Raw genomic sequence first — 27,511 nt, 5'->3', positions numbered from 1 at the left:
TAAACCCCAGTTCCTCTGCTGAGCTGCATCTTTAGGTGAGCCTTGGAAAACAACTGGAAGAAATGCAGTTGCTGGGCTGGGATTGGTGACTTGCAGAGAGGAGCTGGGAAAGACCCAGTGAGCGAAGTTGGCCAACATACAGCAAGCATGGAGATGTGTGCTGGGAATGCCTCGCCCAGCTGAGGCCTTCCTGCAAGAGAGATGCTCTTCTTGTGGCTCTGTGGCCTTTGCTCTCTTTTTTGCAGGATTTTAAAGGAAAATCCATCGTCACCATAGCAACCACCAGCTCCATCCATGGTGCATGTGGGGACCTGGTGCTTCTGCATTGGAGTGCAGGGCTCAGCAATGGGAGAGGCACTGAGCTTTTGGGTACAGTAAACATTTGGATGTCCACATGGACCCAATGGGAAGCTCAGATGGGCACATTCTGCTGTGAATGCCAAATCCCTGCCTGCCAGCTACCAAGGTGTTAAGAAAGCAAAGTGGGAAATTCAGGTTGGACGTAGAGAAAGGCATACCCAAAGGCTGTATTTATTTTTTCATGGGTACATTAAGGTTCAGTTTTTCTCCCTCGCTATCTTTCTTCTTAATTGCTTTATCACCCATTAACTTCACCTGAAACCCCTCACCCCTCCTCCCCACACACTTCACGGACATTTATCGATCCCCCGCCCTATCTGGTGGCACAGACAGACCCCAGAAGCTGGTTGCATGGTGTTGAACCTGGCTTGGTGCAAAGCCCGATGGATGCAGATTGGCCACATCCCCAAATGCACAGAACTGGCTCTTCATCTGCCCGAGAGGCTGCCAAGGGCTCAAGGAGCCAAGGGTGGCACGGAAAGGGGGGGAGGATGGCACATGATGTGAATTTATTTGCAGCTCCTAACAATCCTGCAGTCATTCTGCCTGGGAAACGTGCGTCCTGCTTAATGCTCCTTTATGTGGGTTTTGTATTATGGCTGAGCAGTTGTTTGTTTATTTTAGCAGAAGTGAGGAATAAGAGGCAGAAAACACAAATTCGTTTTTATTTATTTCTAATTTTCTTGTAGTTTATTTCAATTTTCCTATTTATTTTTTCCTTCTTTCCGCCATTGGGTTGGCTGAACCCATGATGGGTTGAGAAACTCCAACTCCCAAAGCCATCCCCAAGAGCAACCCCAAACAACAGTGGTCCATCTCCCAACCCTTCCATACCAAAAGGGTCCACGTTTGGGCTCTCATTTGGAAGCCTTCGCTCAGCTCTCCAGATCCACCCTCAAAGTGTCCTTGGAATGATTTTCCCCTTTTTTTGCACAAATTACACCTGGAAACACAGAGCTGTTTGGGGCGCCTTATTTCAGCTTTACTCACCAGAAACGGTGCTGGTGCATGGAGTAATTACATAATAAATTCGTTAGAGGAATATGAAGCCATAAAGGTGGTGGTAATGGTTTGCAGTTTAATAGCTGAATTGTAAACGGATTTTCCTATTGCAGATTTAATGCAGCGGGCTGCTGCAATTAAGGGAGCATTCTTTGGGGCGCCTTTAATTTTTCGTTGTGGAGTTCGGTGTCATTAACTCCCTCATTTATGGGTGCTGCAGTGTTAACCACTTCAAGCCTTCAGACAGCTTCAGCGTCCTCTGCACACAACAGAACGCTGCCCCGGGGGCAGGGTTTTCATTCAATCACAGAATTATTGGCTCATTAAGGTTGGAAAAGACCTCCAAGACCATCACATCCAAACGTCCACCCACCACCAATGTTGCCCACTAAACCGTGGCCCTAAGCACCCCATCTCCACAGTGAACGCCTCCAGGGATGGTGACTCCACCACCTCCCTGTGCAGCCTATTCCAGTGCCCAGCCACTCTTTCGGAGAAGTTTTTCCTAATATCCAACTCATTTGGCACAAATTTTGTCATAGGAGCTACGTGGTGGAGCCTCACTGTGAGCATCCATGTTCCTCTTGGGTTTTCTCATTGGATTCCTCTCTGCTCCTCCCATCTGCAGCATCATTTGGGTACCAGCACCACCCTCATTGCCTCTGCTCGAAGGAAACACCGTGTAATGCTGAATCTCACCCACCTGTAGGCATCTTTGGGGTGACTGAAATTATGGCTAATTACTGATGGCTCTAATCAGGCTGCCAGTAACACCCCCTATTTCGACGGAGGAGCGGGCAACTGTTGCACTGCGGTGTGTTGCGAATGCAAATTAACACCAGCAACATGAATGTGATGATAATTAACGAGAGGGTCATACGGAAGGGATGGGAAAGCCAACGGGGACTGGCACTGCTCCAAGGGATGGCAGTGAGCTCCCTCCTCCCGGCGTGAATCTGCACAGAGGAACACACGAGATCAGCGCATGGAAAATGCAATTCCTCCTCTCAAGTGCATCCTTATTACTGTAACCTGAGCTGCAAATTCAGCTTTCTTTTTGTTCACCAGCCCTTAACACTTGGTAATTCACGGGTGCGATGTTAAGAGCTCACCCTGTTTCCAGCAGGGATTTGACCTTGCACCTATTCCTCCATAATCATAAAAAATTCGCTCACTCGTTGCATTCCAGACCAAAGCAGGCAATAGAAGGAAATAATCTAGTTAAGATCAGTCTTAAAACATCCTCTCAGAGTGCCTCCTCACTCTGTGGGGAGCACTGGGTGTGCAGTGATCCCGTTTGCAGATCCGGGCATGGCTGGTGTCAGGACGTGGCAGTTGTTATGGCAGCAGTGCGTCGTTGCATGGGATGGAAACCCCCCCAAAATAACATTTATTTGGTGTTTTGCAAGAGAACCATCTGCAAAGTCAAGCAGAGGCAGCTTTGCTACCAAGATTTTGGGAGACTGATTGTAGGGTGCTATGCGACAGAGTCAAAAGAGCGTCCTGCATTGCAGAAAGTGCTGCTTGTTTTGGCCAGTAATAATTCAAAGTGCAGCTTTGGTGCCTTTGGATCTCTGCTCCTTTGCCAGGAATCTGCTGGAGAAGGCAGTGCTGCTGTGGGTGTCGCTTTCCGAAGCGTTCATGGATGCAAATTGGGGAATGGAAAATAGAGGAATGCATTGTACACCCCACACAGCCTGCGAGCATGGGAATCTGAGCTCCTGGCTGAGAGCTTGGAGCTGCAGCATGGGATTTAGGACAGCAAAAAAAGCTTTGGAGAGGACGTTCCCAACTGATCCCAGCTCCAGCTCCGACCTCTTTGATGAACACCCCACAGGACGTCATAGAATCACAGAATCACTACAGTTGGAAAAGACCTTTAAGGCCATCCAGTCCAACCCCAACCCATCCCCGCCATACCCACTGACCACATCCCTCGGTGCCACGTCCTCCCTTTTCCTGCCAGGTCACAACTTTCTCAACCCCCCTTGGGAACTTGCAGCAATGCACTGATGCCTCCACCCCAACGTTTGTTCCTGACCCCAAAATTCACAGCTGCCACTCACGGAGGTGACGGTGCACGGCTGGACCCACCACACATCACCTAGCAGTGTTGATGCAGCACCCAGCACGGCCCCGTTATCTCCCATGTGATCCCACAGTATAAATATTTAAGTATAATAAACAATCATGATCAAGTTTCTTGGGTGACTGCACACAGCAAGTGAATTTAAAATTCATTTCCCTCGGGTATTCAAGCTTCAAATTCACTTTCTGTGCATGTTTGTGCTAATAAAACTCCGCCACGCAGGAAGGGAACACAAGAGAGATGCAAATGGGACAAGGGCACATTTGCTTAAGAGTTCAGATGAATATTCACCGAGCTTTTATTATTTCTAAGTATTCATCCCCATTTTCTTTTTAAAAAATGATGTTAGCTTCTCTCTCCAAGCTCAGTGAAGTGTGTATTGTGGAGGTGTAATCTATGTTTTCTTGTACTGATGGAACCCAAGCAAGCCATTGCCATCCCAGTGTAAACCTGTATCCCAGCACACCTCGACATTTGAGGATTAGCTCTCAAGCAAGCTTAAGGAAGGCTTAATTAGGGTCTACTTCTGCTCTGCACTGCCTTCTTCCTCCCCACTCCTTACAGCTGCAGAGTTTTTCCCCTCTGATTTTCCTTGCCCATCTCCCACCCAACGCTACCCCTAATTGCAGTGACGATGCAGAGCTTCCCCATCACACAGAGCGTTGTGGGTTTGGGGTCACCACATCTCCTTTTTCCCCAGGCAGAGGTAGCACTGTTTTGACATCTTCATTCGATTTTCCTCCTAGAGCTGAAAGAGATGCAAATTAGCAATAATGAATATTTTCATTAAAGGTATCTAGACGTTATATCTGAGAACGGGATAATGATGCTGTTGCTTTCTATAAAATACTCCGAAGCAGACCCATGCCATTTTATTATTTTTTTTTTCTTGGAAAAGATAATATTTAGTTAAAAAAAAAAAAAAAGTAATTTAATGTCAGTGAAATTAGGCTAATTGCTAATTATGTAACTGCAAATGAGGCAGATCTTAATCTCGAGGCGAGCTGGACCGCTGCGGATGACGAACTTCCAGTTTTAATGGAGCACCACCAGAAAGTGAGAAAACTGGTGAAAATTGGCCATCCCCAGTACTCATCCTGGCAGTGGGTATGAGGGATGGGGCAGAGCCCCTCGTGCCTCACATCTGGCCCAATATCTGTATTTCTTTAGGTCACACTTCACCTCTTGGGCTTGAAGACCCTGCTGGGCTCGATGCCCAACACAGCTTCATCTTTGATGGGTTGACCGTTGGATTGGATGAGCGTAGTGGTCCTTTCCAGCCTTAATGATTCTGCGATTCCATCACATGGACCCATGGGCGTAGTGGGAATGGGTCAGCGGTTGGATGTGATGATCTTGGAGGGCTCTTCCAACCTTAAGGATTCTGTGATTCTAAGAGTGGGCACAGTGGGGATGGGCTGACGGTTGGGCTCGATGAATTCCATGCTTCTTTCCGACCTTAACGATAATGGGCTTCTCAATGGGAGAGGGTTGCACTACAACAAAGGGTTTCATGGGCATCACCTCCTCAAAGCCCTTCTACCATCAGCATCAGTCCTTTACTCCAGCATCCAAACTTCCCAACTCCGGGCACCTTTCAGCCCTCTTGGAGACAGCCTGCCACAGGCTGTCTTAGGGCTGGAATTCTTCAAAGGCTGCTAATCGCCTCGGTATTGATTTTATACTAAGATACTTTATCACGCTTGCAGTTGTGGATTATTTTTCCCTTTTTTAATGTAATCTGTGCCAGAAGTTAAACCAACTTTATTAAAAGAAGCATGCACCCCGTGCTCCCACGGCTGGCTGTTAATGCTGGGGGTACATCAACCACCAGTGGATTTCAGTAAAATTAGCCCAAACGTGTGATGATGCAATACCCAAACATGGTGGTTTGGGTTTATTTTTCTAGCACTGCACTAAAGCAGAGAATCTGCTGAGCCAGTTGGAGCCGAGACAGCACTGGGAGCTGTGCCCCCACGCTTATGGCTTTGCATTCCCTGGTCTTTAACCTCTGGCTCGTTAATATCAGAGCACTACAAAAACTGCCCATCACGTGAGGGTGAGCACAGAGCTGCATGTGGGTATGAATCTCACTGCAGTTTCCTACCCAAGAGATGGAAGAGTTGTTCCTTATTGAGCTCGAGTGGTGAGCAGGGATTCCTGCCTCAGCTCCAGCCCATGGTGCCTCAGTTTACTATTTCCTACCTAACCCAGAACTGAGGGACCTGCTGGTTATCAGGTATACAGCTACAGAATCCCTCTGTCCATCCCAACAACCTGTTATTTTCACAGGGGAGGTGACTGGTGGTGAGAGGTGACAGTTGGAATTGGTGATCTCCATGCTCTTTTCCAACCTTACCGATTCTGCTGTTCTATGACTGCAGCCCATCTGAGTTAAGAGGACGGACACGAGTGCAACCTCAAACACATTAAACTGATGATTGCATGCTTAATCCTTGCAGTGAGCCTATAGATCAAGTGATGTACGTACCTCTATGCATTGCTCAGTGCTGAAACATTACATATTGGTGCAGGGCTTTGCTCCTGCCTCCTTCCCAACACACCATGCAGGGCTAGCCTGCTACCTGCCATCTGCAAGCATCAAGGGGGGGTCATGGAGACTCAAAGGCAGCTGAATTTCCCCCTGCTAATGCCAGATCCTGATAGGAATTGACTCCACAGGACAAAGAAGCTGTCAGAGGAATGCTGATGCTGTATTAATGATAGGGTGCATTGACCCACCCCGTGTGTCATCCTCGTTGCCAAAGGAAACACAGAGGCAACCCATAATCACCTTTCTTGCATCTGTCCCACTAACACCTAATTTAAGTGTATATTTGTCTGCTGATTGATCACAGGATTTTTTTTTTTCCTGGCAATTATTTCCTGCTATCGAAGGGCTTCAGAATCTCCCTATTCATTTAAGCTTTTATCCGATCCTTATAACAGTGTCTGAGGAGATGCAAACTGGGTCTGCAGAGCAGACACATCGGTGGACTTCCCACCCTGCTTTCCCAAGAGCTGGTTCCGTGCTGGAGGGCTCCATCTCCCAAATCACCCCATGCTTACACAAAAGCCAACCACGCTTCTCCCCTCACATCTGTGGCTGGGAAGGAAGAGAAAATGACATTTCACACTGACTTTGCTTGATGTGCACTCTCTTTGCTCCCCATTTCTCTCTTCCACGATGGAAAGGTGCTTCTGGAAGACAAGAAGCTCTACCCAATGTTGGAGAGGCGTTAAAGGAACGTGGAGATGTGGCACTGGGGGACGTGGTTAGTGGGCACGATGGGGTGGGCTTGGACTTTATGATCCATAGGTACTATGTGACAGAGGAGGTTCCTTGATGGGGAGAGGACCCAACGTCCTCCCATAAAGGCTGAAGCACAGGCAGGATGCGGATACTTCAGATTGCTGCAATTCATTAAAGAGGTGTTGGGTTTAACAGAGCTGCAGAAAGGCTGGTGCCATCGATGCGCTCAGCTGTGAAATATGCTATGGAAGCCACTTGTTTGCCAGGGGCCTGGAAATCTGCTTCCTATTATCGTAACACAGCCTTACTGGAGGCAGACCCCTGGGATCACAGCTTTCACAGCTCCCCCTTCCCAATGGGGATTCCTCCAGGTTCACACTGGGGTAACTGGGATGTGTCAGCGTGGGGGTTTGGATCCCAGCTTGGTTTCATTGCCTTAAGCTGCAGTGATGCAATTCCCCCACCCAAGACACTTTACAGCGTGGATTGGCTCTGGTTTTGGGGTCCCCAAGCAGCCCACCAGGACGAGGATGTCTTACACTGCACTATCACAGGGGAATGGTGACGTGGTTTAGTGGCCACGGTGGTGGTGACAGCTGGTCTAGATGATCTTGGTGGTCCTCTCCAATTGGGAACAACTGTAGTAATAACTCAGGAATCCTTACTGCAAACGGAGATGCATTGAGCAGATGAGAAAGTAAAGTAAAGGCCATTCAGTGCCTGGTGGAAGTGACAGGCAAGCAGAGGAAGAGCCATCAGCAGAATTTACATAAGCCCATACAATCTCAGAGGTCATCATTCCAGAGGACGACACGTAGAAATTCCTTGTTATTAAATTCCGGCTGATCGTTTAATTGGAGGAGAAAGGATTTAATTGAATCATGCCAAAGGGCCGTATTGGATTACGGCCGTTCCCAACACAAAAGGCTTCCCCCGTTTAGTTGGACCGCTTCCTTTGCGTACTCTTATCCATTAAACTCACACGGTGGTAATCTGAAGGGTTTGGAAGGCCTGAAAGGCACACATGTGCTACCCAACCCTTTTCCACCTCCCACACTGCTCACATTCCCTTTACTCAATAACTTGGTGAGGCACTGCACAGACTGCACAGAGAGGTGGTGCAGACACCCGAGGTCAGGGAATGGGGCTCTGAGCACTGATGGAGCTGTGGGTGTCCCTCCTCAGCACAGGGGTTGGACCTGATGGCCTTCAGGGTCCCCCCCAGCACCAACCATTTCATGACTCCAGCTTGCTGCGATGAGAGCAAAGCAGGACGGGCAGCATCCTCAAGCCTTCCTCCATCCCCATTCATGCTATCCACATGCTCTTGAGAAGCAGCCCGCTGCAATGTGATGCTCTTGCAGGAGGCTGGCCAAAACCGATGGGTTTGTTCAGCTTTTCAAGGGTACTCTTGCAGAAAGATGCTCCCATTTTCCATGGGGCTGCAGGCACCGCTCCCAACCCCTCCACGCCACCCGGGACCGCCGTTCCCTGGGGCCACATTTGCTGGAAAAGCAAAGCAATTTGAGGAAATGGTTTCTAATTTGGGCTATTTAATTAGTCTTTCATTTAATACGGATAGGAGAAAGGGAATGAATCCGTTTCTCAGTGCTTCGCTTCATCCCGATTTTGAGGATTGGAGCCTTCTGAGCAGGAGCCGTGAGCTGGGGATCCCCCGTTCTGCACAGGAGGAACCCCATCTGCTCGGGGATCCACGTCAGCTTTAGGGCCCAGCTGTTCCCCAGCACGGGTGGGCACGGGGGAGCGTGCAGGCTTTTCTCTCTGCCCGCTGCAGCCCAATTAACAGAAGCGCTAATTAGAGCTGCAGGTCGCCCTGGCCGCACTGCAGTGCTCCCTGCACCTGCAGGGACACCCGGGGTGGGGGGGGGTTATGGGCACGGCAGAAATGCAGCAGCTGCTGCAGCACTGCATCCCTTTACACTCCCCCCACCCCCCCCAACCAAAAACAAAACACAAAAGCCCCTCTTCACACTCCTGTCCCATGGTGGGGGGGGAGGGGGAGGGAGGCTGCAGGTAGGGGATATTCCACCCCCCCCCCCCCCACCCCTTGCACAGCCCCCTTCTATCCTTCACCCCCCCACCTGCACAACCCCATTCCCCCTTGCAGCCCCTTTGCCCAATTCCGTTCCTTTTTGCACCCACTCTCCCCCCACTTTGCACAATCCTGGTCACTTCTGCATTACTGTGCACCCCCCTTGCACAACCCCATTCCCTTCTGCACCCCCCCCCATTGCACAGCCCCCTTCCCTTGTGCATTCCCACACATCCTCGTTGCCTTTTGCACCCCCCTGTAACAGAACTCCCCCTGCAGCCCTATTCACCCCACAGCCCCCGCCTTGCCCAGCCCCATTCCCTTCCGCACCCCTTTGCAGATTCCCATTTACAGCCCCATTCCCTTTTGCCTCCCCCTTATACTGCCCCCCCCTCATCCAGCTTTGTTCCCTTTAACACCCTCCTTGCAGAGTCCCCCGTTGCACTGACCCCCCTTTGCACAACCCCGTTCCCTTTTGCATCCCACACAGCCCTATTCCCTATTACACCCCCCCTTGCAGAGCCCCTCTTGCAGAATCCCACTTCCCTACAACCCCCCCTTTGCAAAGTCCCATTCCTTTTGCATCACCCCTTGCAAAGCCCCATTTCCACCCGCACCCTCCCTTTGCAAAGCCTCATTCCCGTTCGCACCTCCCTTTACAAAGCCCCATTCCTTATGCACCCCCTCTCTGCAAAGTCCCATTCCCTTCTGCACCACCCTATGCAAACCCCCATTTCCATTTGCACCCCCTCTTTGCAAACCCCCATTCCCTTCCACACCCCCTCTTTGCAAACCCCCATTCCCTTCCACACCCCCCCTTTGCAAAGCCTGATTCCTTATGCACCCCCCTTTGCAAAGCCTCATTCCTTATGCACCCCCCCTTTGCAAAGCCTCATTCCTTATTCACCCCCCCCTTTGCAAAGCCTCATTCCTTATGCACCCCCCCTTTGCAAAGCCTGATTCCTTACGCACCCCCCCCTTTTGCAAAGCCTCATTCCTTATGCACTCCCCTTTGCAAAGCCTCATTCCTTATGCACCCCCCCTTTGCAAAGCCCCATTCATTCCTTATGCACCCCCCCTTTGCAAAGCCTCATTCCTTACGCACCCCCCCCCTTTGCAAAGCCCCATCCCCTTTTCCATTCCCCTCTTGCAAAGCCCCATTCCCTTTTTCACCCCCTCCTCTCTTTTCACACACCCCCATTCCCTCTTAACCCCCCCCAGGACCCCCTTTCCACCCCCCCACCCCCTCCCAGCGCCCAACTCCTCCATCCCCACACCCCCTCCCACCCCCTCTCTCCCCGCCCCCTCCCCGCCCCTCTCCCCTCCCACCCCCCCCACTCACCTCTCTCCTCCTCTTCCTCCCTCCCCCCTCCCCTCGCCCCCCCCTCCCCCCCCCCCCCAGGCCAAAATCCTGCACATGATGGACGACAACAGGCAGCTGGCGCTGCGCATCGACGGCGCGCTGCAGGCGGCGGGCCAGGAGGTGACGGCGCTGCGCGCGGAGCTGGCGGCCACCGGGCGCCGCCTGGCCGAGCTGGGCAGCGAGCCGCCCATGGAGCACGGCCCGCAAGGTGGGCAACGCTTTTCCTTTTTGTTTCTTTGCTTTTTTTCTCTCTTTTCTTTCGCGTCCCCCCGAGCCGGCTCCCGGATCTCCGCGCCGTACGCTTTACCTGCTCGCTTCCTGCTCGCTTTCCTTTCCCTTCCCCAACCGGTTTCGTAATTTGGGAAGTCGGCGCAGCCATCTTCTCCTCTCCGGAGCGGCGGAGCGGCGGCGGCGTTCGCTGCGGGGCAGTGGGCGGGGGGCTGCGGGGCGGGGGGGAGCTGCGGGCTCAGCTGGGACCCCCCCCCCATTCGCGGTCGGTGTGTGCGGTCCGCCCCCGTGCCGCCCTGCCTGCCCCCCGTGTGCCACCCCGTGCGGCCCCCCCGTGCCACCCCGTATGCACCAACCCCCCCCCCCCCCCCCTCCGTGCCCTCCTATGCAGCCTCTCTACCACCCCATCCAGCCCCTCTGTGCCACTCTGCGCAGTCCCCCCCTCCCCCCCATGCCCACATGCAGCTCCCGCATGCCATCCTGATCCTGTGCAGCCCCTCCGTACCACCCTGCACAAACCTCCCCCCCATACCATCCTCTTCGTTGCTCTATGTGCCTCCTGCATGCCACTCTGCATGACTCCCCCCCCAGGCCACCCTATACAGCCACCCCATACAGCCCCCATACCACCCTGCACAGCTGTCTGCACACCAATCCTATGCAGCCCCCCCCCCCCCATACTACTCCACACGGTCCCTATGTCCCGCCCTACACACCCCCCACATGCCACCCTATGTAGCCCATATGCCACCCTATACAGCCCCCTGCATGCCACCCTATGCAGCACCCCATGCCATTCTACAGAGCCCCCAGGCTACACTGCACACCCCCCTATGCCATCCTACAAGCCTCCCCCCCCCCCAGAGTTATGGGCATGCAGCACAGGCCAGGCTGGCAGTGGGGTGCAGTGAGTTGGTGCTGTGGGTTTTGTGCTGAGCTTTGCAACCAGAGAGGGGTGGTGGTGATGGGAAGGGGGGGGGGGGGGGGGGGATTGCTTCTGCATTGCTCTGGCTGAAATTCAGTGCTTTCTGCTCAGCAAGGTGCTCACTGTTAGCTTAAAGGATCTGAATGCAAATAGATTTGGATATTCCCCCATATCATCACAGGCTTGTGCCATAATTCACCCCGAGCAGCCACGGTGTTGGGGCATGCACGGTGCAAACCCTCCCCCTTACACCTCTGTGCCACCCATGGCTCTGAGTGCTGTCTCCCTGTTACTTATTTGCTGCTGTTGTTCCTGGAATGGGGCTGTGTGTTGCTGAGTGGTTTTTGGGGTCGCTTGGGGCTGTTGCAAGGCAGCATCGCCGCTGCGCTCGCACCGCCGTGCCCCGCTGTGCATGGTGTTAATGCAGGTGGATTGCGAGGGATTAATTGGTGGATTTGTTCCAGCCGACCTGTTGGGGTTTTGCTGTAGGAGGGATGGATCCCACCTGTTAAACATCAGCGGGATCCGTTCCCCATCGGGGCCGTGTGGAGGGCTGAGAGTGGAGCCGGTGCTGTGGGGTTGGGTTGGTTCTGCGCTGGGGACGTGCGTATGGGTTGATGGTTGGACGTGGTGGTCTTGGAGGTCTTTTCCAACCTTAATGATTCGATGGTTTTCTACGGCGTGGTCAGTGGGCGCGATGGGGATGGGTTGATGGTTGGACGTGGTGATCTTGGAGGTCTTAATGATTCTATGGTTTCCTATGGCATGGCTAGTGGGCACGATGGCGACGGGCTGATGGTTGGACTCGGTGACTTTCTTGCTCCTTTCCAACCTTAGTGATCCCATGGCTCTGTGAAACACGCCTCCCTGAACGGCTCTTAGGAGTAGGAGGGTCAGCAGAGGTCCTGTGGGACGGCATGGCGCTGGGAATGGGGTGGACAGCCACCAGCTGTGGGTCGCAAGGGTGACTTTGGGGTTTGAAGGCGCTCAGTGGTGCGGTCCCCAGGTCCCGTTGGCCGTGTGGGTGCTGTGGGCCACTCCGAAGCTCTGTGAGCCGAGGTCAGTGCATGCCTGGCTCGGTAATTAACGCTGCCTTTGTGAAATGTGTTATTCATTTAATTAGGGTGCAGCTCGAGACAGCTCGAGGTAATAACTCTGCCCTTTTTGCGCGCACTGAGAGGTCCCCGCGCTGCAGCATGCTGTTCCTTGCGGTGAGGTGTGCTTCAAGGGCATTTTGCTGTAATTTAAACCAAAGTTGGAGGCATTCAGCGGGGTGAGAGCAAGGCTGGGTGGTGGGCGTGCGTACGGAGGTAGGAGTGGAATCTGTGTGTTGTCACAGTCCTTTGTGTGAGCGTTAATCGCCGAGCCGTTGGGTTGGAAGGGATCTCAAAGACTGTCCAGTTCCAAGCCCTGCCGTTGGAATCAGGCACTGCATCATGGCCTATGATGCACCTATGGCCCCATCCCACCTGAGCCAGGTTGGGTGACACCCACGGTCAGGCTGGATGGAGCTCCGAGCACTGATGGAGCTGTGAGTGTCCACGCTCTCATTGCAGGGGGTTGGAACAGATGGCCTTTAGGGTCCCTTCCATCTCAAACCGTTCTGTGGTTGTATGAAACTTGAAGTTTGGGGAGTTAAGCTGTGTGTGCTGAGCCGGGAGGTCAGCCCACCTCACCCCATGATTTGCTGCAGTCTCCTCCCGGCGTTAGACGTAAAACACCTTAATTAATTAATGGTGGCAAAGTGCTTGAAGATGTAAAGCACAATCAGTAGCTAAGTGTTATTAATAAGACCTCGCTCGGCGTTCAGCTCATCTGGCTTCCCACTCTAGAGCATCAGTTCCACGCGGTGCTTTGTATGCTGGTTTGCACCAGCAGGGATGCCGGTGTGTGCGTTCACCACTCATCTCCCCCACTGTTTGTTCTTCCAGAGCTTGAGAGCTGATGTTGCAGAGGAACTCAGACATCACAATCCAGTTGGATATTGGAGCAGTTGTGCACCACGTGCATTGCAAGCCCAAGGTCTTGCTGCGCTATTGCTGTTACAGTGGCGTGCCCTGGGAAATCAGTGCGTGCGTAGTAATATCCACGTGGTTGCATTAGACTCAAGGAGCTGGCTGCAGCCAGCACTTCAGGTCCCCGTCACATCTCAGCTTTTGATGTTAATTTGAAGTATCTTTACGCATCTGCAGCTTTCCTATTCATAAGCCTCATTTGGCGTGGTTCGCCTGGGCTTTAGCATGGTGATAAATGATCATCCCTTCCCATCCCGCAGCACTGAGCGGGGCCGTGGCTTGAAGTGAGGCAGCAAACTTCAGCTCGAGCACGGCACGCAGCAATGCTTCCGTCTGCAGCTTGTTAAAATGCAGTTCTCGTAATTCCCTGTTGACAGTGACGCGTGAGATAAAGGGAATTGGAGGCTGACGCAGCAGCTTGCACAAGCAGGGCGTGCGAAACCCCCGGTGGGTTGGCCATCCTGGCGGGTCGAGTCCTTCTGATGACTCCTGTTTGCAAAAGTTATTGGTGTCGTGGAAAAGGGAAGGGGGGAAAAACTCATCCCCACCCGCCCCCGTCTGGCTGAGGGTTGTGGTTTGGGGATGTGGTTTCGCCGTGGGGCAGTGAGAGCTTGATGGAGCCGTGGGTGCCCCTGTTTGTTGTAGGGGAGTGGGACCCTTCGTGGCCATCTGGTCCCTTCCTGCTCAGATGGTTGTGTGATTCAGGCTTTCCTTTTTGCAACAGCAAGCAGAACGCGGGGAGCTGGCGTTGCTGATGACGAGTGGATCTCTGCAGAGATGCAGCAGGATCGTGCCTCTCCTGCAGGCACAGCGGGGCCACGGGTGGTGTTTGGGTTTTGTAACCCAGCCTCTGTTTTCATTTGCCTTTCATTTCTTATACAAACATGGGTTTTGCAGAGGGGGCCGTACCTTTGTGCTCTTAAAACACCGCTGTAAAACCATGTGGCAGCTGCATGTGTAGGGACGTTTGAAAGAAGAGAGACCCACAAACCACCTCATCTTTGGATGCTCAAAAAATGCAAGTTATTTTCTTTTGCTTTGACAGCTCTATGGTTCTTTGTCCAGCACACAGAGGTACCTTGCAGCACCCATATTTGCCCTTCTTGCAGCTGAAACCCACAGTGCAGCTTCCTGAGCGTTGGGATAAAGGGTTATCATGCACAGACAGCATGTTGACAAATGGCTTGGCCACCCTACAGCAGGAGGGTTGTCCAGTCCTGTATGCACATCACTGAAGGACCAAGATCATAGAACCAGCAGAGGTTGGGAAAGACCTCTGAGATTGTCCAGTCCAACTGCCTACCACCAACACTGCTCATTAAACCATGTCCCTGAGTGCCACGTCTGTGTGATGGTGATAGCTGAGCACAGACAGAGCACCCATATGCTTGAGCTTCAGCCCATTATTCTGCCCAAGGAGGCTGTGGATGCCCCATCCCTGCAGGCATTCAAGGCCAGGCTGGATGTGGCTCTGGGCAGCCTGGCCTTGGTGGTTGGCGACCTTGCACATAGCAGGGGGTTGAAACTAGATGTCATTGTAGTCCTTCTCAACCCAGGCCATTCTAGGATTATTTTTAATCAAATTGTCCTCCCTTTGAAGCTAACTGGGGGAAATGCATTGGGGTTGCTGTTGGCCATCGCTGATGGACCAACTGGGAAGACCCACTGGGTCTTGATTAGCGCCACAGAGGCACTGCATGCCTTTCAAAGCTCCATTAAATGGACCCACTGGAGGAGTAGTCTCTGCCCTCCCATCATAAAGCAATGTTTGTTGGTTGTGGTTTTTTTTGTTGTTTTTTTTTCCAAAAGACATCTCAGATCACTGTAAGATATTATGGCAGATCGAAATTTGCTGTAGGCGTACAGGTCCTGGAAGCGTGTGCCTGTTTTCTGCGGAGATGTGCTGTGTTCGGGGTGGAAAGCAGAGCAAATTGATTTGAGGAAGAGATTTGAGGAATTGAACTTTGATGTCTGGGTTTAGGCGGTCCAGACGCTCTTTCAAGCTGCAGAAAAGGGGAAAAAGATTCTCTCGGAAGAAACTTGGAGATGGCTGTGAAGGGTTTAGTGGGATGCGCTGAGATTTCCAGGAGGAAAAAAATAAACTCCTAATTCAGCTGTACTTGGAATGTTAAATAATGTCAGCCCCACTGAGCCCATAGAGGGATCTGTAGGGCCTCCCTGGGGGGGTCTATAGGGCTTCCATGGGGGGGTCTGTAATACTTCCATGGAGGAGTCTGTAGGGCCCCCATGGAGGGGTCTGTAATACTTCCATGGGGGGAGGTTCTGTAGGGCCTCCATGCAGGAGTCTGTAATGCTTCCATGGGGGGGGGGGGGGGTCTGTAGGGCCTCCATGGGGGGATCTATAGGGCTTCCATGAGTCCTCCCCTCAGCCTCCTCTTCTCTGGGCCAAACAAACCAAACCTGTTTGCATGCTTCGTAGGTTCCCCACGGACTCTTTTCATTCCGATGGGACCGTGTTATCACGGGCTGAGATTTGGGGAGATTTATACAGTGCTGCTGTGGTTTGAGGGCTGGGGTGCCACGTTGTACCTACATGTTGTACCTGCCGTGCCTGGTGCTGCACCTTGCTATGCTTGTGGTTGTTTTCTCCCTGTTTCTGTGGAGAGGCAGAAGCAGCAACAGCAAAAGGCCTGGATGAAAAAGCCTTGAGATCTTTGCCTGTTAATTAGTCCAACAATAACGTGATAGTGATCACAGCGCAGGATTAAAAACCCATATGCAGATAAGGCCTGAGCTCTACTTGTTGGCGGCAGCCACCCGTCCTGATAGCATCGATGAGTAGAGCTGGCGGTGCGTCAACGACAGCCCGTCAATGGTGGGACATCACACCTCTGACCTCGTCACCGTGCTCAGCCGTGGCACCAACGCGTTGCTCAACGTTGCCTGGGGACAAACCAAGTCCCAGGGAGGTGGTGGGGTCACCATCTCTGGAGGGGTTCAACGTGGGGATGTGGCACGGAGGGATGCGGGCGGTGGGCACGGTGGGGATGGGTTGGGGGTGGGCTGGATGATCTTAGTGGTCTTTTCCAACCTTCATGATTTTTATGAAACCCCCCCAGTGCTGGGATGTCTTCTTTCCCTCTTGGTGGCCACAAGCTCTTCTCACACCAAGTATCTTTGGGGAGAAGAGTGGGTTTTGGCTGCAGGTGATGGCATGAAGCCGTTAAGCACACACTGCTTCCCTTGGGCCCTTCTTCCAGCCTGTCTTGAATTTCTTTAAGCGTGTGTATGCAGTTCAGAGGGTAATACCATCAATTAGACCAACAAGAAAGACTAATAAAAACCAATAACCCTCTGCAGTGTGCTGGGTTTATCCCTGATTAGTGGGACTGCTCTGATCTCATCGTAAATCTGTGTATGTCGTTAAGAGAGAAGTATTAAATTGGTAATTAGCGTTGCCAAAAAGTTATCATCGTGCTTTCTGTTGGAGCAGAGTAGGAAATGGTGGAGAAAATAAAGCAGCGTGGGGCGTTGAGTGGAGATAGGGTTGAAGTGTGATGGCTGCCCTTTATTCCAGCGTGTTGGGGAGTAAATGTGGGGAGTGCATCCGGAGCAAAGCAGATCCCATAGATCCTGGTGCAGGTGTTCACGCTCAAGCTGGATGAATATTGCCCTCAGCCACACGCAGCCATGTTTCTTCCCAAATTTGAGCCCAAACTTTCCTTGGTGAGGCAGCAGAAAGCACGTCTTAAATTGCTGATGCATTTCATCATGATAGAGGGGAGGGGGGGAGAATTGGCGTGCGGGGAAATTGCATTATTCATGGGCGCGTTGCTGCGGGCGCTGTCGGAAGCATCCGTGCAGCTCAGTGCTCAGCTCTGTGCAGCTCTGTGCTCAGCCCCGTGCTCAGCTCCGTGCACCCAATGCCCGTGCAGCAGAGCAGAGCCCGCGCCGTCCCAACCTGCTGGGATCTGCCTGCGGCGGGCGCTTCCCTTCCTGCCTGCTTAGCCAGGCAAGCAGCAACCTGCTGCGCTCCCTACTTTGCTACATAGAAATGATGGCGAGCCAGGCAGATCTTCTTTATTTTATTTTATTTCTGCAGTGGAGAGTGGTAGCGTAGATAAGGAAAGTTTTGCTCTTGGTGCAGATTGCACTGGAATTTCATCCCCGTTGACTTCCAGCTGCAAAGCAAGCACTCCCCACGTTGCAGCCTGTTGCACAGCCAGCTCTTGGTGCAAATGACGCACCATGAGCAGCCGTTGCCCACCTGCTCCCAGCCATCATGGAGTTGGGCACCAGCATCCTCCTCGCTCACGGCCAGAAAGCTCTCAAGGCATTGTTGGTTGGTTGGGAACGCTCATTGCAAGGCTTGTCCCAACTGGTTGGAGCAGAGGGATGGGCTCTTCCCAGGACTTCTTTTTGACGGTGCAGGAGGAGGGGAGCAGGTCTGGGCTCTCCCACCAGCTGGAGGCTGTGCTTTGGCTGTGCTGCTTGGGGCGGGCGATCCCACCCATCGTCCTAATCCTAATTAAGGGCTGTGTTGGGTGAAAGCTGCCGTGCTTGCGTCACGTTATGTCTGCCAGCAGTCTTTTCTCAAGAGTGTTCCCAGCGCTGCTGGTTACCCCATGACCTGCTCCTGGAGGCACTTCTCCCCTGTGCAGATATAGGGGTGCCAGCACGCCCACTGGGCTCATGGGTCAGCCTGTTTTCTCAGGTAACAGCAATAGGACAGGAGGTGATGGCTGTAAGTTGTGCCAGGGGAGGTTCAGGTTGGGTATTAGGAGGAATTCCTTCTCGTAAAGAGTGGTAATGCATTGGCATGGGATCACCATCCCTTCAGTGTGGAGATGTGGCACTGAGGGACATGGTCAGTGAGCGTGGTGGGGGTGGGTTGGAGTTGGGCTTGGTAATCTTAGAGCTCTTTTCCAACTGTAATGATTCTATAACTCCCAGGGCTCTGCAGGGCTGGAGTCCATGTCCAGGCTCTTAGTGGTTGGGGATTAACCCAACAGCTCTTTGGTGTGGAGCTGCTTCTAGCATCCAAGCTCCAAATGCTTCCAGCTGGATGAAGCCCAAATGCCCGTTCACCCTTTCATTAGCAATTAAACAAGCTCCCCTGCACCCTTAGGAGCATTCTGCTCACCGTCAGCCAGCTGCCTGCCGACCAGAAGGAGCATGGAGTTTTGCATGGAGGGAGATCCCCATGCAACGCAACTGCTTGTAGAAAAGGGTTTTCTTTTTGTCGATGGCCAAATCCAGAGGCACTGCCAGGACACATAGCAGCCTTCTCTGTTTGGGGTCCCCATCCTTCATCATTTGGGGTCCCCATCCTCATCTTGCACTGTTTGGGGCCATCCTCCACTGTTTGGGGTCTCCATCCTCATCCTCCACTGTTTGGGGTCTCCATCCTCATCTTCCACCATTTGGGGCATCCATCCTCCACCGTTTGGGGTCTCCATCCTCTACCGTTTGGGGTCTCCATCCTCATCCTCTACCGTTTGGGGTCTCCATCCTCTACCGTTTGGGGTCTCCATCCTCATCCTCTACCTTTTGGGGTCTCCATCCCCATCCCTCACTGTTTGGGGTGTCTGTCCTACTTTTAAAGTAAATCAGTGCAATGGAGGATGATTGCATCTGACCGTCCCCGCCGAGAATGCCGCGTTTGTGTCTCGGTGCGTCTCATCCCTTGGCTCCACGTCCAGCTCCTCTGGGGCAGCACAGACCCGGGCAGTGTTACTGAACACAATGGCACGTCTGATGTGTCAGCACTATCAATGTTGTGGTTGAAAGGAAAAGCACCACGTTGATGAAGTTCACAGCCCGTGATGAACTTGGTGCCGCAGTGGGCTTCGCCTCTGCCCATGCATCGCCTCCTCCCCTCCTCTGCTTTGTTTGCATTCCTAATCATATCCAGCTGAAACTGTTAAAAGTGAGCTCAGACGGAAAATATTTGTGTGAAAAATGTTAACACATTTTTTGGAGGTGGAAAACTTTTCGTTAAAGGGAGAGTGGGTTTCTCTGGGTGTTCTGTTGGCATCTGCTGCGCCATGGCCGTGCTGGAGGCAGATTGCTCTGCATCCCAAATTGTGAACTCAGAGCTGGGAGCATAGAGCTGAGCTGAGTACAATTAATTCTGGATGCTAAGCGAATTAATTTGCCCTTCTCCTAACCCCCAATCCACATCAACTGCACTCAGGTTATTAAAAGGATGTATTAAAATAAAAGGAAGTGTTTTGTCGGCTCGTTATCTTCCTCGTTGATCGGAAGAAGGATGTTGTTTTAAAGATCAGTGAATGTTGTTAAGGTCCTGCTATGCCATCCTGAAGACTCGAAATGTTTTGGATTTCTCTCATTTATTTTGAAAACATTTTGCAACTGATAACTTCTTTTATCTGCAACTTCTTCTTTTCTAACTTGGCTTGGGTGCAGCTGGGAGCACGTGCTGAGAATGTGCCCTGCATTGGGAAAAGGAGCAATTGCTTCTTCAAAAGAGCAGTGATGCGCTGGCACAGCTGCCCAGGGGGGTGGTGGGGTCCCCATCCCTGGAGGTGTTCAACGTGGAGATGTGGCATTGAGGGATGTGGGCAGTGGGCACGGTGGGATGGGTTGGAATTGGGCTGGATGGTCTTAGAGGTCTTTTCCAAGCTGAGTGATTCTATGATTCTACAACATGGCTAATGGACATGGTAGTGATAGGTTGACGTTGGGCTGGATGGTCTTAGAGGTCTTTTCCAACCTGAGTGATTCTATGATTCTACAGCGTGGTTCATGGACATGGTAGTGATAGATTGACGTTGGACTGGATGGCCTTAGAGTCCTTTTCCAATGTTACTGACTGCGTGATTCTATGACGTGGTTAGTGGGCATGGTGGAGTTGGGTGGACGGTTGGACTTGATGGTTGTAGTGGTCTTTTCCAACCTTCTTCCCCCCTTCACTATTCCATGGTTCTCTGATCCATCACACTGCTATCACAGCAGCACCATGGCCCATCTCCTCTACCTCAGCCACTGCAGGTGCCCATGGGTGCAGTGTGGGATGGCAGTGCTTGAGCTGACCCCTTTGATGTCAGAAGCAATCAGCCATTATTTCGTACAAATTAATCATATATTCAGATCACATTTGCAGAGTTGTGGGAGTTGGGGTTTTTTTGGGAGTTTTTTTTTTTTTCTGTTGTTTTACTAATTGCAATTGTTTCCCGTCCTCTGATCTATTTTACTTTGTAATAAGGCATAAAATTCATTATTTAAGTGGCAGCGTTGTGATAATTGGATGAGTTATTTTTGGCGGGGATGATTAGTTGGTAAGTACAGATTGATGGCTGGAGCTGTGCCGTGCTCCCCTGGTATTTTGGCTCTGGGGAGGTGCACGGTGCTTGCACCTTGCTCACAGCCTGCTCCTTGCAGGAGCTGATGGCAGATTGCACAGAGAGACCAAAATAGGTTGGGTCTGGTATCTTTATATTGCAATGTGTGCAATGGGTCCTCATCCCCCCCCCCGCCCCCCCCCATGGGGACGTCGCAGGAGCTGGCTGTGCCCTAGAAAAGCTTTGTCCCTTTGCAGACATAAAGCCACATTGTTTTTGTCCTGGGAGTTCATTGCAGCACATGGGACAATGCGAGCTTTGTCCCTGCTGCCCAGGGACGCTTTCTCCTCTCCTCTCCCCCCCCCCCCCCCCCCCCCCCCCCCATGCCTGGCTTGTTGCTCTTTATTTGCACTGCAGAAGCTGTTTGCAGGATTAAGGCTTTTTTAGCTCGTTTGCAGACTGCTTAACGAAGGGCGTGGGTTGAATGCAGAGGTCTGCGGGGCGAGACGCCCGGCGTTCTCTGTCCCCTGCAACCAGGCCAAGGAAAACAGCTCACACGCATGTAATTAAGGATGTGTTTTTGGAGTCAGAGCCCTCTGCCTTCTCCGAGATGATCCGAACTGTGCTGCTGGGTGAGTTTACCTGGAGCCGAGCCACCACATTATTCAAGAGCAGAACTCTGGAAAGAAAGGGAAAGCGCGATCTTTTGTGTCCCTTGGTCACCCCTTCCCAATGAGCGTGGGGCTGTACAGCTCTTACTGCCTGATTGTGGGTTTAGAGAACCATAGGATAGTTGAGTTGGAAGGGTCCTTAAAGATCATAGAACCATAGGATGATTGGGGTGGAAGGAACCTTAAAGATCATGGAGCCATAGGGTGGTTGGGTTGGAAAGAACCTTAAAGATCATGGAGCCATAGGATGGCTGGGTTGGAAGGAACCTTAACGATCATAGAACCATAGGGTGGTTGTGTTGGAAGGAACCTTAAAGATCATAGAACCATAGGATGGTTGGGTTGGAAGGAACCTTAATGATCATAGACCCATAGGATAGTTGGGTTGGAAGAACCTTAAAAAAATCATCCAATTCCAGCCCAGTGCCATGGGTTGGTTGCCAACCATGGGTTTGGTTCTACCCAGAGGTGAAGCTTTGGGATGCTCTCTGCGGTGATGCCCAGGGCGTAACCCATCGCTTGCCATATGGGGATCCATCTGCAGGCAGTGGGATGCTTGCATGGACTTCAGGGGTGAGTTTTCAGACTGCAGTAGAAGCAGTGCAAGAAAAGGGTCTACTGAAGTAAAGCCAGTGATGTTGGGATGAGTTCCCAGTGCCTCCAAGATTTTTGAGTCTGTTGGATTGGGTTATGGGAATGCATCAGGGCTCAGCAGCTGGGAGGAGGATACAGGAGGGAGCCAAGAATGCCCTCCATCCATCCGTCCTCCATCCATTGCAGCCTGGGATTTCCAGCCACTTTTCACCCGAATTGCAGTGTCAGGATAACAAGAAATGGTGTGTTTTACAAGAAATGGACTGTGCTTTATGCACGATCTCGCCACTAAAGAGGGGTCAGAGTGTAAGGCAGTCGAGTGCCGTGTTGCCCTGGTATGTTTGCCACGGGATAATGGAAAATTCCTGCGAGGAGCATGCTTGATCTGGGGCCAGAGGAAACAGGATGAAGCCTATTGCCCTGCGGAGCGATAGAAGAGCACACTGAGCGCCTTCCGGTGCAGGCTGCCAATGTTTTTATGGGCTCGAGATTTACGTTTTAAGAAGAAAAGTAAATGAGCTTAAGGTCAATCTGTGATCTTGCCAGGCTTCTTGGGTCCCGTTTGTGCCATTCCTTCATAGAATCACAGAATGGCCTGGGTTGAAAAGGACCACAATGCTCATCCACTTCCAACCCCCTGCTATGTGCAGGGTCGCCAACCAGCAGCCCAGGCTGCCCAGAGCCACATCCAGCCTGGCCTTGAATGCCTGCAGGGATGGGGCATCCACAGCCTCATTGGGCAACCTGTTCAGTGCATCACCACCCTTGTGTGGTTTGGAGGAGTGCATGCATTTGGTGGGTTGTTGGATGGACTGGGTGATCTTAGTGGTCTTTTCCAACCTTAAGGATTCTGTGCACAGTGGCAGTGGTAACTTTGCTCTTGGGTTCCCAAGATGATGGCAGTATTTGTGGCAGTATAGGTGCGCTGTGGTTCGTGCCCTGACCCGTCTACCCAGCCCTTGGATACCAACAGTGCTCCATAGGATTCCTTCTCCCTACAGCTTTTTTAATAGGGGAACTATGCTCTGGCAAAGCCCTGCGCCCGAGGCACTGAGCACCTCCAAATCCCTTTCCTCCTCCAGCAGTGTGTAATGCCCTCATTCCAGATCAGCCATGACAATCCCATGGATGTCCCCCCTCATTGTCACCCTGTTACACTTTCCCCTTTCGCCTACCTTTCATTAATTGTCTTTCGGAGCTATCTGATGACTTCTTTTTCCAGAGGATAAGCCTGTTAGAGATAATCTGGTTTGCTGAATTTCCCTTCCTCTGGGCGATCTCCTTAATAGCTGCCTCAGAGGATTTCATCTTGTTTGGTAGCAGGACGCAATTTTGTATAAGTATTCTGTTTCTTCATGGCCCTTTTGCTGATTAAGGTCTGCTCTTTCTCTGAAATAAACTGAAATAAACATAGAATACTTCTGAAAGGGGGGAGCCTCAGGGATGTGTAGTGCGTGATCGGTGCTTCTGAGTCAATTGCCCTGGCCAGAACTGTCAGGGTCCAGTGCTGATTTGCCCCAGTCCCACCCTGACTATTCCCAGTGTCCCCATTGTCCCCAGTCCTGGTGTTCCCTGTCCCACTCCTTCCATTCCTAATGCTCCTGGTCCCATTCCCAGTGTCCCCAGTCCCACTCCCACCATTCCCAGTGCCCTCGTTGTCCCCACTGTCTATATCCTCAGTCCCAGCATCACTCAGCATCCCCAGTGCCAATGTCTCCAGTCCCACTGCTTCCATTCGCAGTGCCCTCAGTGTCCCCAGTCCCAGTGTCCCCATTGTCCCCAGCCCCATTCCCACCATTCCCAATGCCCTCAGTATCCCCAGTGCCAATGTTCCCAGTCCCAGTGTCCTCGTTGTCTCCAGTCCCACTCCCACCATTCTCAGTACTCTCAGTCCCAGTATCACTCAGCATCCCCAGTTCCTATATCCCCAGTTCCACTCCTTCCATTCCCAGTTCCCATGTCCCCAGTGTCCATGTCCTCAGTCCCAGTACCACTCAGCATCCTCAGTGCCAGGTGTCCCCAGTCCCAGTATCATCACTGTCCCCAGCCCCACTCCCAGTGCTCTCAGCATCCCCAATCCCCATGTCCCCAGTCTCACTCCTTCCATTCCCCATCTCCCCACTCCACTTGTCCCCATGAGTCCTATTCCCAGTGCCGATTTTATATTGTTTGGGACCCTCTCCCTCCCCCCCTCCAAAAAAAAAAGGGAAGAAAAGGGAAAGAATGATAACCCTCATATTGGGCGTGCCGTGTAATGCAGAGCAGAGAGCCTTAAGAGATGGTGGGATATCCCCTTTTTACACCCAATGGAAAGGAAAGAAAAAATAACAGTCTGCCAAAAACCAAACCTTCCCCTTTTGATGTGCTCTGCAAGGATGCGTGGCTTTTTCCCTGCCCGAGTCAATGCTGGATGGAGGGTTGGGAGATGGCAGTTCTGCTCCTGTCCACGAGTCGCTGAATGATCTGCAGCAATTCATTTGATCTCCCTGCGCCTCGCTCTCGCAAACAGGGACACTGGTAATAGCTTTCTATTGTTAAAGCTCTGGTAATAACTTCCCATTGTTAAAGCTCTTGTATAGAAAGTGCTTTATGGGAGGGAGAATAATTATTGTAATCGTTTACAGCAGAGGCGCCGCAAATAAAAGTTTCTGCAGCGTCGGACCCCGGTTCTTGTTGATGGGAATTATTAGAATAATTGTGGCTGGAATGACCAATAAAATGTGAACAAGGCAACTGCTGCTATTGGATTGAGGTTCGACAGAGGGCTGGATGGCTGGGAGAGGCGGTGCAGGCACCCGAGGTCAGGGAATGGGGCTGTGAGCACTGATGGAGCTGTGGGTGTCCCTGCACAGCGCGGGACCTGATGGCCTTCAGGGTCCCTCCCAGCTCCAACTATGAGTCTGTGATAATGGCACACGTGGCACTGGATGCTGCAGTTATGGGACGTTGGGGTAATGGAGAGGTAGATAAGTTGGCTCTATAAATTTCTGAAGCTGGCTCCCACCCCGTCCCTTATTGCCTTTAATTTACAGCTTGCTAAAAATAGGCAACGGAGAAGGCTTGGAGCTGCTGAAACAGAGCAAGCCCGTAAATCACTTGACAGCTCATTTCCTTATAGCAAATACCTTGCTCTTATGACTATATGTTTAGATTAAGGGAGGAATAAAATGTAGCAGCCGCTGCTGATTTCAGTGGGGTTTCGTTTTTCTTAGAAAGAAATGGCATCAGTGCACAGGAGTGGGATGAATCACGTTGGTGCTTCCTTCCTTTGTGCACGAGGATCCCCAGCTGCTTGGCCAACGCTGCCTGACCTGGGCACCAGTGTACCCCTTCACAGTCATTGCCATGAGGGCTCCAGCCCCTGAAATTCAGACTGTGATGCTGAGAAAGGCTGCCCAGGGCAGTGGTGGAGGTACCATCCCTTGAGGTGTTCAAGAACCATGGAGATGTGGCACTGAGGGACGTTGGGCAGCGGGCATAGCGGGGGTGGTGGGGTTGGACTGGATGGTCTTAGAGGTCTTTTCCAGCCTTAATGATTCTACATGGGCATGGTGGTGGTGGGTTGATGGTTGGACTGGATGATCTTGGAGGGCTTTTCCAACCTCAGTCACTCTGTGATCCCATGTAGGGACGTGGTTAGTGGGCGTGATGGGGTGGGGGGGACGATTGGACGTGACTGTCTTAGAGATCTTTCCCAATCTGAATGATTCTCTGATTCTTTAAAAGCTGCATATTGCAAATAAGGGTCATAGGATCAGAGCTGTAATAACAGCCTTCATTTTCTCTCGTGACATTTGTGTTTTCGATGGGTGAAATTAGAGCCCTTCCTTGCTGCATGCAGCTTTTGATAATCAGAGCTGTGATCTGTGCTTCTCATAGCAAACATTTGGGCTGGCACGAGCCTTGCTTCCCACTGTGACCATCCCTGCAATAGAATCAGGGCTACAGCTCCTGTCTCCTGAGCTGCTGCTTCCCAACCTTGATGTCTTGGCACAAAGAAATGCAATGTGACAGCCAGGGGTTGTATCACTGCTGTACACTGCTGCTATCTGTCTGCATGGCACAACGAGAAAATTGAGTTATCAGTGTCCCAGGAGGCAGGGAACAAATTTAGGTCCTGATCTTGCATATGCTGACCCTGCAGATGAGCTGTGCTGGGTGGAGTCCATTCAGCCCATGGCATTCGTGCTTCATCTGCTCAGGGCAGTGTGTATTGCAGCACAGTGTCACATCTTGCACACACCTCATCTCTTAGGTTCTCACTGAAAGCAAGGAGCAGACTTCAGATTTAGGGTGTTTGGGGTTTGTGTGCTCTGCACTTCTGCTGCTGGGCTGGAGCAGGTGGGTTAGGATCTCCTGCAGCTTCCATGCCATTGCTGCTGGAGATGCTCTGGTCTTATAGCCCACGGGGATATGTTTCATAGAACCATAGGCTCATTAAGGTTGGAAAGGACCTCCAAGATGACCACGTCCAACCATCAATCCCCTCCGTGCCCACTAACCATGTTGTAGAACCATTGGCTCATTAAGGTTGGAGAAGACCTCCAAGATGACCACGTCCAACCATCAATCCTCTCCGTGCCCACTAACCCTGTTGTAGAACCATTGGCTCATTAAGGTTGGAGAAGACCTCCAAGATGACCACGTCCAACCATCAATCCAAACACAGAATCCCAGTTCAGAACCAACCCAACCCAATCCCACAGCACCGGGTGCAGTTCCAGCTCTCAGCCCTCTGCATGGCCACAATGGGTTTATGGACCAATCTCACCCTATGGTTTGATGCTACATTCTGCAGACTTAGGGTTGCTTTGTTCCCTCCATAACTGGAGGGGTCAAAGACCCCCAAATGGACCATGCTGATAGCAGGGAGCTTTCTGCTGTGCTAGCCCTGCCAAGAGCCCTGGGTGATGAGTTCCCAACTGCTTCCAGTGCCAAAAAGGAGGATGAATAATGAGCAGCAATAGCTCCATGCAAACATTAGCATCCCGCTCAGGCTGATAACAGTGTGCTCCCTTTGAAGTGCCTTTAAACACTCTCGGTGTTGCTGGGATTCTTGTTTTCAAAAATTCTGCTAGATGCCAGTTGCTCTGTTTTCTTTGAAACTGCTTTAAATTGATGTTTGTTGAGTTAGTTGGACTCGCAGCGAGCTTCATCTGAGCAAGAGGAGACAGCAGTGGTTGAGTCATTAATGGGAAATGAATGCGAAGCAGCCCCAAACCCGTAATCTCTGCCCCACACAAGAAAACTCTGCTTAAAGGAGTAAATATAGGAAAAAAATCAGTTGGCTCTAATTGCTTTGGATGTTACAGCCGGAGTGTGAGGAGATGATAAAAGCTGCAATTCAGAGCTGAGCAGCAACGTGTTGCAAACCCAGTGCTGGGGTTTGGTGCTTCATCCGCGGTGCTGAGCTGAGTGTGGAGCTGTGAGGACGGTGCTGCTCCTCCCATGGGCACCTGGTGGTCGTTGAGCACCTCCCAGTGGTGCCCACTCACCCAAATGGCTCCATTTGAGGACCGAATTGCTTTTTTAACACTTCCCCACTGGGTCAAAAAATCCCTTTATATGCAGTGATACCTGGCAGTGTGTCTCTAGCCAAAAAGCAATACGTTAAATCTCCATTGCAGAGCAGCTTTATCCAACAGCATGGCATTGGTTCAAGCTGTGAGTGTGAATCTGCTGTGCAAATGGTT

At 51.8% G+C, this 27,511-nt stretch overlaps 1 protein-coding gene, 1 long non-coding RNA gene and 1 other non-coding gene across 4 annotated transcripts in view; 2 read left to right on the top strand and 1 right to left on the bottom strand.

The window, feature by feature from the left end:
• Nucleotides 1-3,718: 3,718 nt before the first annotated feature.
• Nucleotides 3,719-10,554, bottom strand: LOC107054937. Its single transcript, XR_003071531.3, has 2 exons — nucleotides 10,428-10,554; nucleotides 3,719-8,565 (listed from the first exon to the last, which is right to left on the bottom strand). It is a non-coding gene; the product is annotated as an uncharacterized LOC107054937 (long non-coding RNA).
• Nucleotides 10,171-27,511, top strand: part of KAZN (kazrin, periplakin interacting protein) — a 52,628-nt gene continuing 35,287 nt past the window's right edge. For both annotated transcript variants that reach the window (XM_046903289.1, XM_015297197.4), the window contains exon 1: nucleotides 10,171-10,328. In XM_046903289.1, coding sequence (XP_046759245.1) covers nucleotides 10,175-10,328 — 154 coding nt within the window. In that variant the 5' untranslated portion in view covers nucleotides 10,171-10,174. The remainder of the gene's footprint in view (nucleotides 10,329-27,511) is intronic.
• Nucleotides 20,124-20,181, top strand: MIR12246 (microRNA mir-12246). Its single transcript, NR_162009.1, has one exon. It is a non-coding gene; the product is annotated as a microRNA mir-12246 (primary transcript).

The sequence above is a fragment of the Gallus gallus genome, chromosome 21 (assembly GCF_016699485.2).
Source record: "Gallus gallus isolate bGalGal1 chromosome 21, bGalGal1.mat.broiler.GRCg7b, whole genome shotgun sequence".
Lineage (NCBI taxonomy): Eukaryota > Metazoa > Chordata > Aves > Galliformes > Phasianidae > Gallus > Gallus gallus.
Note: the sequence above shows the minus strand (reverse complement) of the source record. Positions and strands in the feature narration are given on the sequence as shown.